This window comes from Canis lupus, chromosome 26 (genome assembly GCF_048164855.1).
Source record: "Canis lupus baileyi chromosome 26, mCanLup2.hap1, whole genome shotgun sequence".
In the NCBI taxonomy this organism is placed as follows: domain Eukaryota; kingdom Metazoa; phylum Chordata; class Mammalia; order Carnivora; family Canidae; genus Canis; species Canis lupus.
The window spans coordinates 26,275,972-26,291,787 of NC_132863.1; the positions used below are offsets into that span (position 1 = coordinate 26,275,972).

The 15,816-nt window shown below is 44.1% G+C and overlaps 1 protein-coding gene across 1 annotated transcript in view; it reads left to right on the top strand.

Annotated features, from left to right (window-relative positions):
- Nucleotides 1-15,816, top strand: part of MMP24 (matrix metallopeptidase 24) — a 42,678-nt gene that overhangs the window by 4,262 nt on the left and 22,600 nt on the right. Inside the window, exon 2 of the mRNA XM_072800720.1 lies at nt 13,778-13,926. Within this exon, the coding sequence (XP_072656821.1) occupies nt 13,778-13,926 (149 nt within the window). The remainder of the gene's footprint in view (nt 1-13,777; nt 13,927-15,816) is intronic.

Consider the following 15,816-nt stretch of genomic DNA (forward strand, 5'->3'; position numbering starts at 1 on the left):
ATGATCATGGCCTCCCAGGATAGGTTCATTCTTGTCTGGAAAAAAAACCAAAATTCTCACTTTTAGGAAGTTCTCCCTTTTACCTAACCTGAATCTCATCTGCTGCTTTTTAAATTCATTTCTCTTATTATTATTGTGGTTTTTCCTATTACTTTAACAGTCTCATAACTGAATCTGAAAGGTGCTTTGCACTTTGCAGATGCTGTCATATGTGTGGCCCCACTTGATCCTGGTAACACCACGAGTAAGATAGGGAAAATATTGTCCTCATTTTATACATGAGCAAATAGAGACTCAGTGAAATTATGTGACCTATCCACATCTTGCCCAGGGACCCACATGTAGCTAATAAAGAGGCTAGGACTAGAAGCTGGATTTTCTGTCCTTAGTCTGCATGCTTGTTATAGATTACTGCAATACCTTTGTTGCCAATCTTTCCCACTTTCAGGGTTGTCCCACTTGTCTTTGAAAGGGGTAGTTTCCGGGCAAAGAAAACTAATTATAACTGTACTAAAGAGACTGATCTTCGGACATGCCTAGCCTTATCATATGGTATAGTTTGAACTCAAAATGAAAGGAACTGGTTCTTAATAGACTGCAGCCAGTATCTCCTCAGTATCAGGAACAGCCCTTGGCACATTCTAAATATTTTAAAATTGATTTTATTGTCTGTGCCCCCACCAGCTTCTCTCAATCATGCTTCATACACAAAAGTCAGTGCCTTTTTTTGAAGAACAAATGAATGCATGCTAGAGGCGTAAATGAGGGCTGGGGAGCACCATGTGGGGAGGAGATGAAGCTCTCAGAGAATGTTGTAGGAAGAAGGCTGGTATTAAAGATGAACCGTTGAGGGAAGAGGAGGACAGACAATGGTGAGGGAACAGTCCAGACAGAAGGAAAACCACGAACCAAAGCTGCACAAAAGTGCATGGCATGTTCAGGAAACAGCAGATAACTTGATGTGCCCGAGGCATCGCGTTACTTGCTATTTCCAGTAAGAGTGTATGAGAAGAGGCTGGACAGGGAGGCTGAGAGCAGATTGTGAAACTGGCTTTTGTCCAGAGGCTGAGGGGAGTCATTAAAGGTTTCTGAGCAGAAAAGTGACCTGCTCGGAGCCCGGTAGAGAGGTGGAGGGACTGAGGCCCATTCCTGAGCCAGCTGGGTGCTGGCTCTGCCCACATGCCTTTAGCTTTTTCCGAGCATACCTTAGATCTGCGTACCTGTCTTAGGGAATAGTGTCTGTATGTATAGAAGTTGCAAACCCCAGCTCCAGCTCCCTCCCCAACTGAGAGATTTTGGAACAAAGCTTTTGGTTTCTCTGGACCTCAGGATTGATTCTATCCACATCCTTTGCTAGTTTTCCTTCATCATTATTCCATGCATTCATTTTAAAAGGCAACTTTGAACTACGCTTTAATGACATATACAAAACGGCAAAGCCATATATATAAAAGGCAACATTTTCTCAAAGATCATATGGGCTGTTATAACAAAGTAGATAGAGAAAAACAGGCACTGTGATTAATAATCTTTGTTAGCCATAATAATTTAAAAACTCAATTCTGTACCATACACACTCATGGGCACACTGTTCTCTGTGCCCCAAAAGCTCTGGGCCAGAGAGATAGGGGTCATCTGCCAGCCCTTCCTCATCTCACCTGCCTCAACAGAATCAATGACCAAGCCCCAGCGGTCCCTCTTCCTGCACAGATCTTCTGTGCATCCACTTCTCTCTACCTCCACGTCCTCCTTCGTAGTCTGAACTTCTATTTTATCCCATCTAGACTTCAGAAATTTCCCACCTGCTCAGCCTCTCTTGCCTGCCTCTAATCCTTCCTCAAATGGCAGCCAGAGTGACCTTTTAAAAATAAATCCACCCAGGGGTCAGTTATCTCCGAAGCAAATGTGGCCAGAGCTAAGATTTAACAAAGCTGGTTGACGATTATCTAAGATATGTTTTATTATTTTTATGCCTTTCTGAGTGCTGGAAGTATTTAATAATAAAAAAAAAATTTTTTTTAAATCTGATCATGCTACTCTCACACTCACCTCGCTTAAAATGGCTTTTAGGATGAAGACTAGCTACTATTACTCCTCTACTACCATTTCCTCCTTTTGATTCTTATTATGGGAAATCTCAAACACCCATGAAAGTAGAATGAACGGTATTATGAACCCCCTTATATCTGGCACCCACCAAGCTGCCTAAAAAGGCCTGTGAGGGCCTACATGACCGAATCCTTCCCATTTTGCTAGCTTCTTTCTACATATGGCACCTTCTGACTCAAGTCTGGCCACCTTGGCCTTCTTCCTCTTTTTCTAATGGGCAGGCTCCTTCCCATCTCAGGAATTCAATAAGACATTCTTTCTTCTGGGGTGTTCGTTCTTCCACCTTCACCTAGTTCTCTTCTGCTCAAACACATGTTCTCCACTGAGGTGTGACATCCCCAGGGAGGCTGTCCCTGACATCACAGCCTGGATCTCCTGTCAAATGCATCCACAATGTCTTCTCTTTCTCCTTCATTCCACTCAGTGAAACACTGAGTCTTTCAGGGTCTGTCTCCCTCACCAGGCTGTAAGTCACAGAGTTAGTGGGACCCCCAGGCAGGTAAAACAGTATTTACAATGTAATGTGAAAGACAGTGTGAGTGAGGGGTGCCTAGAGTGCCACTGGGAGCCCAGAGGAAGACCTCACATGCCCTGGATAGTCCTCCCAGATGAAGTGGCAATCAAGTTGCATTTTGAAGGATATTTAATAGTTCATCTTGGAGAGGCCATGTGGGAAAGGCATTCTATGGAGAAGGACAGAAAGAGGCACAGAATGTGTGTAGTCGACACAAGAAGATCATCAGCAGCTACAGGGGGAGTCTTTGCGGTGGGCACTAAAAGGGTAGGGCATGCATGACAGAAGATAAGGCTAGAAAGGTACATACTGTTGTTGTTGGGTCAGACTGTGAAGCTTGTTGAGTTCTGTGCTAAGGAGCCTAGATTTAAAACTGACAGCAAGGAACCAGAGACAGTCTCCATGCTCAATCCAATCAAATTGAAATTACTATATATTTTATACTCTATATAATTATTTAGGGGTTATCTACTTCAGCATCTGCCTGCTACAGTTGAAAAACTGAGGCCTGACCATGATCTTTCTTTTCCCTCTTCCCTTTTCTCAACTCATCAGTATGTCAAACCCCAGGGGACAGAAAACTCTGGCAGATTGGCAGGAAGGCCCTGGAACGGGTGAGGAAGGTGAGGCCTCCTCCTTCCTCAGAGAGTGAATAAGAGCAGGGTCCCTCTCCTGGTGTTGGGAGGAGGCCTCCTCAAAATTGGAAAACTTGGACAACCCAGTGCTGACCCAAAACCCCAAATGTGCCATCTCCTTGGGTATGGTGATTGTCTGGCTTGTGGTGGCCTCCTGGGAATGGGCCAAGGACATGGAGCAGAGCGCCAGGGAGTTCCCGCTAGTGCACTTACCACCCACTCAAGAGCTGGTGGCAGCCAAGAGGTAACGCTGCACCATTAAGGTGTTTGTCAAGAAGCTAAGCTGGGCATTGTGGGCGATCCTGAGCGCCCTTTTTAGACTGGCTGTAAGTGCAAAAACAACAACAACAACAAAACCAAAAAACAGACAGTGCTTGGAGGCAAATCAGAGCCAGCGTGGAGGGTGTAGCATGACAGAGAGAACCCTCCCTAGGAGACAGGGATGCTAGCTGCATTTCCTCCATCAACTTGCTCTGTGGTTTTTGGATAAAAGTCATTTCTCCCTTTGTGTTTTATCTTGCTCTTCTGCAAAACAAGTGTATTAAATCAGATGGTTTCAAAGTATGTTGACCAGTGCATTTTCTAGATACCTGAATGGTTAAACCTTCAAGTTTGAAATTTTAAAAAATTAGTTGTAATCGAGGTCGGCTCAGAGGCCAGGCTAGGACCTCAGCTGTATGGTGGAAAGGAAACAGGGCTCTGGTGAGATAGGAGCTGGGGGATTGACTTGATGGTAGGGGCTGATCTCTGAGGCATCACCACTCCATGACTGGGCTAGCAGCAGTGCCAAGGATGGTGGTCCATCTCTGGCCAGAGAGTATGGGAGCCAGAAGACAGACAACAATATTGTGAGAATGCCTGCTACCAGCCAGAATTTGCTAAATGCTTCGCATTCGTGTTTTCATTTCCTATTGCTGCTGAAACAAATTCCCACAAACTTGGTGGCTTGTAACAGAGATTTCTCATCTTCTGGAGGTGAGAAGTCTGAAACAGGACTTACCAGAACTAAAAGCAAGGTCTCTGGAGGGCTGGCTTCCTTCTGGAGGCTCAAGAGGGAACTTGTACCTGGCCTTTCTCAGCTTTTTGAGGCTGCCCATATTCCTCGGCTGGCGGCCCCTTCCAGAACGATGCCACTCTGACTCTTGCTTCTGTTGGCACCTCTCCTTCTCTGACCACGACCCTCTAGCCTCCCTCTTACAAGGAAGCTTGTGATTACATCGAGCCCACTTGGATAATCTAGGATACTGTCCCCACCTGAAGATCCTTACCTTCATCACATCTGTAAAGACTCCTTTGCCATGTGAGGTTACATAGTCATGGGGTCCAGGGATGAGGATGTAGCCATCTCTGGAGGGCCATTATTTTACCTACCACAGTGCATCATCTCACTGGATCCTCCTTACAAGCCTTCTCTTATCATCCTCTGTTTAACAAATGAAGAAAATGAACCTTAAAGAAGTGAGGTCATTTGTTCAAGGACGCTCAGCTGGAAAGAGCAAAGTTAGGTAATACTTGGCATGTAGTGATATCTTGGCCCCAAGTGACCTATCTTTTCAGATAGGATTCTACCCAACTCCCAGGTGTACGGGTACTAGATTCTCACTCTCTGGAGAAGACTGAGAACCAGGCAAGGAATCTGAGACCTTGAGAAACAGATTAGGGTCCTAGGAATCTCAGCTTGGGATCTACCCTGTCTGGTAGACAGGGAAACCAAGGCAAAAACCCAGATGTGAGGACTGAACTAACAGCAATGGATGGGGAAGGATGATCTTAGACCACTCTTGATGTGAATATACAACAACACAATGGAATCTCAATGTTGGGGTGCTGATGAACCCTGAAGTTAGGATTAGCCTGGAGATGTCAGGTGAAGAACCCAGAGATGATGGCAGAGCCAAGTCACAGAGAGCAGGTCCTGGCTATTGAGCTAATTTTAATAGAAGGCTTTTATAAATGGGTGACATGCTTCCTGCCTTGGTACATTAGAGGTGATAGTGCACACAGCATGCCCATTCCTTCCTGGCACAAGGTCATCACTCCTGACAATGATGGGTCCTTACTGCAGTGGTTCTACACTTTAGCAGGCAACTGAGTCACCTTAGGTGTTCATGTTTTAAAAATGCAGATTCCCAGTTTCCAGCCTCACACTGGTTTTGTAGGGTCTACGTTCAGAGCTGGGAATATGCACTTTTATTTTTTTTATTTTTATAAATTTATTTTTTATTGGTGTTCAATTTGCCAACATATAGAATAACACCCAATGCTCATCCCATCAAGTGCCCACCTCAATGCCCGTAACCCAGTCACCCCCACCCCCCGCCCACCTCCCCTTCCACCACCCCCAGTTCGTTTCCCAGAGTTAGGAGTCTTTCATGTTCTGTCTCCCTTTCTGATATTTCCCACTCATTTTTTCTCCTTTCCCCTTTATTCCCTTTCACTATTTTTTTTTAGGAATATGCACTTTTAACAAGCTCCCTGAATCCTGCAATGCTGACAGCCCATGACACTCAAGAACTGTACACTGAGGGACACAGCCTTGGTGATGGGGCTACATACAGTGAGGTGTTTAGAGTTGCTTGTCATCTACTAGGAAGACAATAGTAATTATTATTGCTATCTTTTACGGAGGACTTAATACCATATATTGTTATTTTATCTCCAGAACCACTCCATGAGGCACATGCTAATGACATGATGCAGATGGAAAAAGTAAGCAGAAGGGAGGTTGAATAATTTGCCTAAGGTCATATAACAAGAAAATGAAAGAATTAGGATTTGAACCGAGTAGAGTTTGTCCCGTAAGCATACATTCTTAACCATGATCCTACATGTCCTCTCGAGCTGCCTTACTCCTCACTGCTCAGCAGTCAAGGCCATTTCTGTCTACCTGCCCAGATGAGGAAACCAGCTCACTCTGATCCTCAACCTGGAAGACTACTGACTGATGCCTTGTGCTTTCCCTAAAACAAAATATAGCATTGAACGGACCCTTAGAGAATAGTCAAGGCAGCTCTATATGGAAATCTTTTTATAGTAGTGTTTCCCCTCTCCCTGAACACTTCTACTCATTTTCATTCAATAAATATGTATCCAAGCCAGGCCTTGTGCTAGGTGTAGGGGTACTGTAGGGAAGACAGACTATGGGCCCTGCTCTCTGGCACTGTGTAGTCAATAAAAGGAGACCAGTTAACAGCATGTGATAACAACATTGCATGATAAGAACTGTGATAAGTAAGGGGTCAAAGAAGGCCTCCCCAGGGAGAGGAGTGTGATTCAGATAGAACAATGTATGGAAGTATCTGGAAGATTGGAACACACTGGAACACAGAGTGCCAGGTGGGGAATGGTAAAAAAGGTGGCAGGAGTAGTCAGGGACCAAGTCACTAAGGCTCTTGTTTCTTAAAAATCACTTTACTGAGGTATAATTGACACCCAAAAAGCTGTACATATTTAATGTAGGCAGCTTAACAAGTTTGAAGATAAACACCCATGAAACCATCACCACAATCTATGCCATAAACAAATCCATCCCCTCCAGAGATTTCCTCCTGTCCTCATTATTTGTTATTATTATTTTGTGCTAAGAACACTTAAGATCTGCCCTCTTAGCAAAATTTTAAAGTATATCATTACCTATAGGCACTACGCTGTATAGTAGTAGATCTCTAGAACTTATTAATCTTGTGAAACATTGTACCCTTTCACTATACCTCTGGTTCCCTCTCCCTGGAAAGCTCTTGATGGAAAGCCCTTGAAGACTTGTGGGTAATGACACTTTCTATTCATGGGGCCACCTTCCCTGACCATCCTTTATAAAATGGTTGTCTCATCCCTCTTAGCTCCTCAACCGCTTTTATTTTTCATAGCACTTATTGCCCCATGGCTCTTCCACTAGACTGTAACTAGAAATTAACAAGAATGTTTTTGTTTGCTGTTCTATCCCAGAGCCAACACACAAGCACTGTGTACCAGGCACTGTGTATATAGTAGTAGGTCCTTGAATATTTGAATGAATGAATGAATGAATGAACGAATGAACGGAGCCCATCTGATGTTTAGGAAGTAGAACCAATAGTTCTTTGGTAAAAGATGGATGTGGGCTGTGAAGGAGAGGGTAGAGTCATGGGTCATATGAGGCTTCTGGTTGGATAACTGGGTACGTGGTGGTGCTCTGGCACCTGGGTCATGGCAGAAGGGTATGGAGCTCACTACGATGTGAGATAAGACATCACTCTTTAGGACTGTGAGGTGTAGGATGTCCTGGGAGGGGAAAGAGGTGCCTGTCTAAGTTGTCCGACAATATGGAATGCCTGGTTTCAAACACATCTGGGTTTGAATCCTGCAACTTATTAGCTTTGTGACTCTGAATGATTACTTCTCTGAACTTGTTTCCTCATCTGCAAATTGGGGGGAATTCCTATCTTGTGGGGTCATTACATTCTAGAGTGCCAGTGCAATGCTAGGTATATAGTTGGCATTCTAATACAGGTATATAGTTGGCATTCTAATTATAGCAGCAATGGTAATAGCTGCTATAATCATTGCTGCTATAATTATAACACTTTTGTTTAAAAGTTGTTTCCTATCATGAGTCAAGATCTATGTCCTATAATCTCCTGTGCTGGTTTGCCCAGTGTGTCAACCAGAATAAATCTCCTTCATCCGTAGTCAGTTGGCTTTACGAAGACTGGCATGTCCCCTGCCGTTCCTCCTTTTCCAGTCTTAACATCCCTCATTTTTCCCTCCTAGGACAGGGTTCACATGAGTGGTTCCTTCATTCTCCCAGCCACTCTCCCTTAGTCACACTCCTCTTTGTCACTGTCCTTCTGCATATACAGCCTCTAGGATGGGACTTGGACCTCCTATGAGTGTTGAGGTCATGCCTTGTTCCTGTTACTCAGTCATCATCTTAGATTATGACCTCAGCTACCCAGATTCTTTGATCAGGGTCTTTTATTCTTTCTTCCTCATTCTTGCTCATGTTTCCAAATTTAACGCTTCTTGCCTGGTCCTTCTTTGTGGACTTCCTCTCTGGCCTTTCTGATAATACCTTCCAGCCTGCTGTGATCCTGACCAAACATCTGATCCTAATCATTCTCCTGCTCCTTCTCCAGATCTGTGCAGTCTGAATTGGCATCACACCTATACAGGTGCAATGCTCCTGAATAGCCCCCGGAGGCCATGCTGGTTTAACAGATCCATCTTTCTCTCCTCCTCCACCACTTTCTCTGTTTCCCAAGAGTGAACAGCAGCACCGCCAGCTGATCTGCTTCTTGCTGCCCCCAATGCCACTTCTAATGTCACCACCGCCTCTGCTGTCTGCCGCTCTCTTTCCTCTTCGGGCTATGTTTTTTCTCCTTGTTATTTTCTGCTCTCTCCTTTGCCTGCCACTACCGAATATCTCAGCATTGGCTTCTCAGGAACTGAAATCCCGCCTTCTGGCCAGCAAATCAATCACACGTATTGTCTGCCATCTCTAAATCTTTGGTTCAGCCCAGCTATTTTGGTCCCTGCTCACACTCTGAGATTTTTCTCACTCTTCTCTGGGTTTACACCTTTTTCAGCACTTAAAGGGTGACAGACATCTTAGAGTTGGTTAACTGAGCTATAAAGGTCAGACTTATGACATGGCTGGTGATAGGTTAATGGATCCAGGTGTAAAAAGACGGAAGGTAGGTCATTGTGTTTAAAACTGAATGAGGCTTTTTTCCTTTAGTGAATTTTATCTTTTTTTTCAGATGGGACAATGGAGCCTATTGCCTCATCAAACAAAGAAGTTCAAACCACAATAGACTGAATTTCAGCAAATGTTTTTTTCAACCTCTAACAGATACCAAGAACTGTGCTTGTTGTTTTTTTATATGTATTACTCAGGAAGCCTTCCCAAGATGAAATCCCTTCCTTGGTACCCAGGCAATGCCTCCTGGACCAACTGTTTGTTCGTTTGTTTGTTCATTCATTCATTCATTCGTTCATCCAGTGATGATTTGTTGTGCCAGGCACTGTTCTAAGTGTTGCAGCAGATACAAAAATAAACATAACAGTCTGCTTCTCAAGAACTCAATCTAGTGGGGAGAACATATCATGCAACAGGTAGGATACACTGTGGTAGCTGTGTTCAGAGTGGTAGAGAAGAAAGCACTGCAGGAGTAAGGAGGATACCCACTAGTTCTTTAGGGAGAGTTCAGGAAGATTTACCAAAGGAGGCAACATTTCAGCTAGACCTTGAAGGATGAATTTGCTAACACACATACAGAGAATGGGCTTTGTAGGCAGCAGAAACAGCCTGCAAGTATGCAAGGGCAAGGAATATTTTGGAATTGGTATGGCTGGAGTATATAAGACTTGTACCAATACCAGGGGCTTCTGCCCAGAGAAGTCAGATGGACTGCCTGGGTCACACAGTGGCAGAAGCAAGTGAGTGGCAGAGACTGGCTTAAGCAGCAGAAGTTGGAATTATCTGGTCCCTAGCTTCTCAGCCTCTCATGCACGCATGTACAGATCCAATCTCAATGCCCTATTCCCTGGCCTGGACCTTTGACCAGCCCCTCCCCATCCCATTTCCCTTCTTAGAGGTCTACCCCTGAGCTCTGAGGACTGTTTCTAGTGAACCTGGGAGGGAAGCAGAGCCTAGAGAAGGCTGATCCATTTTAGTGTTTAGTCCTGACCCAGACATCTGCCTAGGACCTGAATCCTTAGAGCCTAACTCCTGATGCTGCTGAGCTGGACTCTGTGACCTTCATAGCACATCCTATTCGGCCCTGAGTGCCTCCTTGCTTGTGTATCCCAGAAAAGGAGCTGGGTAAACCAGGTTGCCCTTCACTGAGGAGGATCTACTTTCAATTCCCCAAAGTGTTCAAAGGCTGGAGTAGGTTTATACTCAGAGTTCCCTGTTTCTTATCTTTTACCATAAACAGTAATGAGGGCAAGAGGGGAGAAGGTTCTGAATTCCTATGGTAGTTCAGAAGTGGGTGCTCAAAAAATTCCTCAGTTGGCTGCCTGGTTTGTCAGTGGGATCTGTCCAAAGATCCTCAGCCATTTCCCAAATGCCTTAATTCATCTTCATTGGGTTTCTAGAGGATAGACTCCACAGATAAGGAGGAAGTCGATTTAGTTTAGATTTGTACCACCCCCCTTTCTGGAAGGGTCTGAGATAGCTTATAGGTTGAAACAAAGTTTTTAAGTAAGACTTTTAAGGATGAGACATAACTTGGTGGTAGGAAAGATGAAAAAAGTGTTACTTCCCAGTATCACTGCAATCCACATTGAAGCCATACAATTGGCTGATGGATTCTTGGGGAAAAGGCCAAGAGGGAAAATCACTGGCTCACCCAATGTCCACTTTCTGAATCCAGAAAACATACCAAATCTCCTATAGGGAAAACATTTTTCTCAAGCTAAAACTTGACAGAAAGCAATTGTGTTTGGGCCTAAGAAAGTTGAGTGAAGAGTGAAGAGTACACAAGTCAAGCCAGCTGTCAGTTCTCTGACAGTAGTGTTCCCTGTGTGGTGTGAGAGATGGTCGTGGCCACAGGCCTACTAGTGGCAAGCAGACTTGACCATAACACCTACTGCCCACCATGGGACCCATCAAGACTGGCCCTTGGTCCAGGGAGAATGTGGGAGGTTGGGATGACTAGAATTCAAGGCAAAGGAGTCAAAGACCAAGTTTTCCACCTTGAGTTTACAAAACATAACAAGGACCCCATCCCAAGCAATAGCAAACACCTTTGAGTGATTATAGGTCAAGTGCATTTGTTCATTTTATTTTAACAACAATCCTGTGGAGGAGGAATCATTGTTTACATTTTACAGACAAGGAAAGTGCAATTCAGTTTAGCCGGTATCATCCAGCTGCAGTGAAGTCAAGATTCGGTCTCAGGACTGGGTGCTTCTTTCCCACTATATGCCCTGTTTATTCAACCCAATAATTCTTCATTAAAAAAGGGAACATAATGTGCCATTCTGGCTGAGAGGATATGGTGCATGGGTGTAATGCTTTGATGACATAATTTAACCCGGGAGTAGAAGCTGGAGCGCCTGGATGAACAATGAGTAACTTAGCTGCCCTGTCATATCCATTTCTAGGTGATTTACTTGAGCTTTTTGGCTGATCCTAGGCCATAGTCAAGTCACAAGTGATTCTGTGTAATTTGCCTACTTTGTGAATAATTACATATCCTCTCCTTCCACTCCCTACTTCCAGCCTCCCCCCCATCACTATACTCCTCTCCCCCAATTGTCATTTGAAACACTTCTCAGAATGTGCCGTACTCCCCTCCCACAACTGCACATGCAGTGTCCCTCAATACTGCTCCCATCCCTCTCCACCTGGAAGTCTCCCCTGAGTTCCCTTCTCTCCTCATCCCCACCCCCATGGGGAGAAGATATCTCTCTTTTGTTCTCCCATAGAACCCTGTACACACCTGACTTTGAGGGCTGTGTTTTCATGGTGGGTTTACTTCTTGGTCTGTGAGTTCCCTATGCATCTTTGTATCCCCAGAGCCTTGCACGGTGCCTGGCATGTAGTAAGTGCACAATAATGTTTGTTGAGCAGACATGATGAGTGGCACTGTGTGTCAGGCACTTCTGGGCACTGGATATAAAGAAATGAGTAGAACACAGACCCTTCCCTCAAGGCACTCAGAGTCTGACACATCAGGTAATGATTAGAGCCCAATATTGTAAGATCTGTACTATCTATAATAGAGAATTTGAGAAGCACAAAAGAGGAAGAAAATAACTTAGTTTGGGGAGTGAGGGAAGTCTTCCGGAGATAGTAATTTATGAGCTGAACCTTAAAATGATGAAAGATTTTCCCCTAACTAAGCAGTATGCCAGGGCCAGAGAAAAATATACAAAAGCATCAAAGAGATTCAATGTTTGGAAAAGTACAAGAAGTATTGATATCCTGTCCCATAATTTGTAGTGAAAAACCCATTCTAGGTATCAGTATGAAAGAGGTAAGGTTGTCGTGCTGCTGTTGCTGTTAAGACTTTATTCTGTTTCGTTTTTAATTGGTCAGGTGCATTTTATCACAAGGCAGTAAAAATGTTATAGTCACCTTAGATGAAATAAATAATAACTTATTTATAGTTTCTGGTCTGCTTCCTCCCCCAAACTGTTTGCTTTGACTTGTAATAACAGGCACATCCACAAGAAGACTTCATATAGAAACAAGAAGCAAAAATTACAAAGGGAATAATACTGTTTCCTAAATTCTTTCTCCCTCATTAAATCACTTGGTGTTTAGGATAATCCTCTGAGGATGGACTGTAGCTTCTATCTGGCTCAGAGACCAGCATAGGGGTGCTCCTGTAAGTGCTTATGGGTTCAGGAGATCCATGGATGCTTGCCTCATTTTCCAACTGATGTCACAGATATTTCCCGGTGCTCTGGTTTCTTCCATCCCCCACACGTCAGTGGGAATAATTATCTCTACTCTGCTATCCTTTAGAGTCATTGTCTGTTTGAGCTTCTTCATTCAAGCTACTTTCAGATGCTCTTGCACTTTTAAAGTGTCCCTCCCCTTTTGAAATGACTCCATGCATAAAACTTAGAAAACAAAAATGCTCTCCCATGATACTGTAACAGAGGATGTTCATGGTGAATTCTTTTTTTATTAAAAAAAAATTTTTTTGGATATCATTTCAGACTTTCATAAAAGTTTCCAGGATAGGACAAAGAATTCCTGAATACCCTTCACCTGGATTCCCCAATTCTTAACATTTTACTACATTTGTTTCCTCTCCCTCCCTCCTCTCTCTCTTTCTTTTCTGAATCTGTTTAAGAAAAAGTGGCAGACGTGCACCATTATATAAGCCAAAAAACTTCAGTGGATATTTCCTAAAAACAAGAAATTCTCTTACATAACCATGCTATTATTTTTTTTTATTTTTTATGTATGCCCTTCTCTGCTTTTTTCTATGTATACATTTATGTATTTACATTTAAATTAAATAATGCATTGTTTTGTTTATACTTACTTATGATGCTTTGCTCTTTTGAAGGGGTTAGCAATAAAGATTGTATATAATCTCATGCCAGTAAGTATTCTACAATATGATTCTTCAACAGACTGACTTTAGACACAATGGTTTCTGGATGACATATTTTTAACAGGCCACTCTGCTTCAGAGAAAGAAGCATTCTTGTGTTCTTACATGTCTAGTCCCATATCAGTGGAAACCACTGCATAAATGAGTAAAGAGAAAAAAAATAAATAAATGAGTAAAGAGGCAGGGTACTGGAAAGCCTTGAATGCAAATTTAATCTCTATTCTGTAGCCAGTAGAGATCCGATGAAAGCTTTACAGCGAGGGAGAAAGCCAACGAGAGCCGGGTTTTCTGGAGATTAATTTACCAGTGTGTGCAGGAGGGAATGCAGGAGGAAGCAATCAGAGCATGAGTCCATAGGTCCCCTCAGTAAAATGATCCCTAGTTTCAAGGGCAAATCTCTGCCCAGGTAGAACAGAGCCTTCCCCAGTATAATGCGTCCTTCTCTTTCATGTGTCTTTCAGAACTGGTTAAAGTCATATGGCTATCTGCTTCCCTATGACTCACGGGCATCCGCGCTGCACTCAGGGAAGGCCTTACAGTCAGCAGTCTCCACTATGCAGCAGTTTTATGGGATCCCAGTCACCGGTGTATTGGATCAGACAACAATCGAGTAAGAACTGCATAGGGCATTGTGCCTTTGAATTTTCCAGACTTACATTTGGGTTTATATTTGTCACAGCCCCGTGGATATACCATGCCCATCCTGCCCTCCTATCTTTCACTCCAGCAGTATCATCCTGGGAGGGAATACCCCAAAGCTCCTTTTCCTGGGTGAGCTGCGGAGGTTACTCGGCCCTAAATTTGCTGTGTGACCTTGAATAAGTCTCTTAATCCTTCTGGACCTCAGTTTCCTTGTCAGCACAATGAGAGGGTTTAGTTAGAGATGGTCTTAAATCTCCTCTGACTCTAATAGCGTTTGGCTCTTCAAGTCACCCCTCTGGCTTTCTCTGAGATGTACACATCTCACTTGATACAAAGAGCTCCTGAATGATAATGAGTTGGCAACTCATTCTACTTTTTCCATTTATCAAATATTGCCAAATATCTACTTGTGCCAGGCATTGGACTTGATCCTATGATTTCTGCTCTCCAGAGGCTCACCACGTTGTGAAAGATACAACCATCTGGTTGCAGAAGTCGAGAACTCAGAAGGAAACACTAATTTTCAGGGAGATGCTCAGGAGGTGAACAAAGAAGCCAGGCCTTGAGGCTGTCAAGTTTCCTTGGTGAGAGTACAAAGAGGAGGAAGAGATGAGCTCTGGGAATGGAACCCAGGATGCAGGCTAAAAATAAGCAGCCAGAGTGGTGGAGGAAACCAGGGGCTCTGTGTCATGGTACAGAAGTTGGGGATGGTCAATGGGCCAGCTGCTGCAGAGTGATCAGTTAGGAGACCGAAAAATGTCGGCCAAGTTTGGCAGTGAGGGGACCATTGTAGGCTCTCTGAAACAGTGGAGACAATGTCAGACTGCAGTGGGGAGGAGGGGAGATGAAGAGTAGAGATGGCAAGTGGAGGCAAAACTTTCTAGAAGCTTAACAGTGAAGGAGGAATAGAGGGTAGCTAGAAGTGGATAGATTTTTACTTGTTTGAAGATGGGAGAGAATTAAGCATCTTTACTTTTGTTTGAGAAGTAGCCATAAAAGTCATTAAAGCTACACAAGGAAAGCCATTGCCATTGCCTGGAAGGCATGGAAGTAAGCTGGGGAAGGGTCCCAAGGAGGCAGTGAGGGCTGGGGTCCTGAGCCCAGGTGAAAGCAGGGAGCAGGGCCCCAAGGTGGGGTGCTGGGAGGTAGTAGGGGATTGTGGATTCAGGACAGATTCACCCTGTGGGTGAGTCACTCCTTGAGAGACTTATCCCTCTGGGCCTTAGCTTGTTCAGTTATGAAGGGGAGTGCTGGATTACGACTCTCAAATTCTAGATCCCATTATTCTAAGCTGTTAAAATTGACTTGAGTCTGAGGTTTTAGGATTTTATAATTGTATATGAACATTTTCTATTCCTTAGATTCTCTGATTGCGAGATTGTGAACTTCTGAGACAGTATGTTCGACTGCTGCTCTGATGGCATGAGGACAGTGGATGCCATGGCTCTGTGGTCTCAGGAGTGAGCTGGTTGCAAAGATCCCAGCCATATTCAAAACAGAGGTTATTTTGAGGGCTTTGTGCAGGCCTCATGGCAGTGCATCCTGGGGCAGGAGCACTAGTGTCTCTGCTGAGGCACCACCTGGCCTTGGGTTTTACTCTGTTCCAGAAAGCCCCAGGCCTGTTGGACAGGGTTCAGAGAGTAGCAGGTGGACGGAGAGAGGAGGAGGCAGAGGGAATGATCTGAGGGAGGAGAATGGCATTTCCCACTTGCAGTTCTGCTCCCACTTTTTTGTAGGAAGGCAGGGAATGCTGTCTCAGAGGCACGAGAAGGGAAAAGTCACTCACACTTAAACCCAGACCTGAGTGGAGAGGCTGTTTGGGGGTAGAATTTAGAGACTCGTTTCTGTTCCAGCTCTG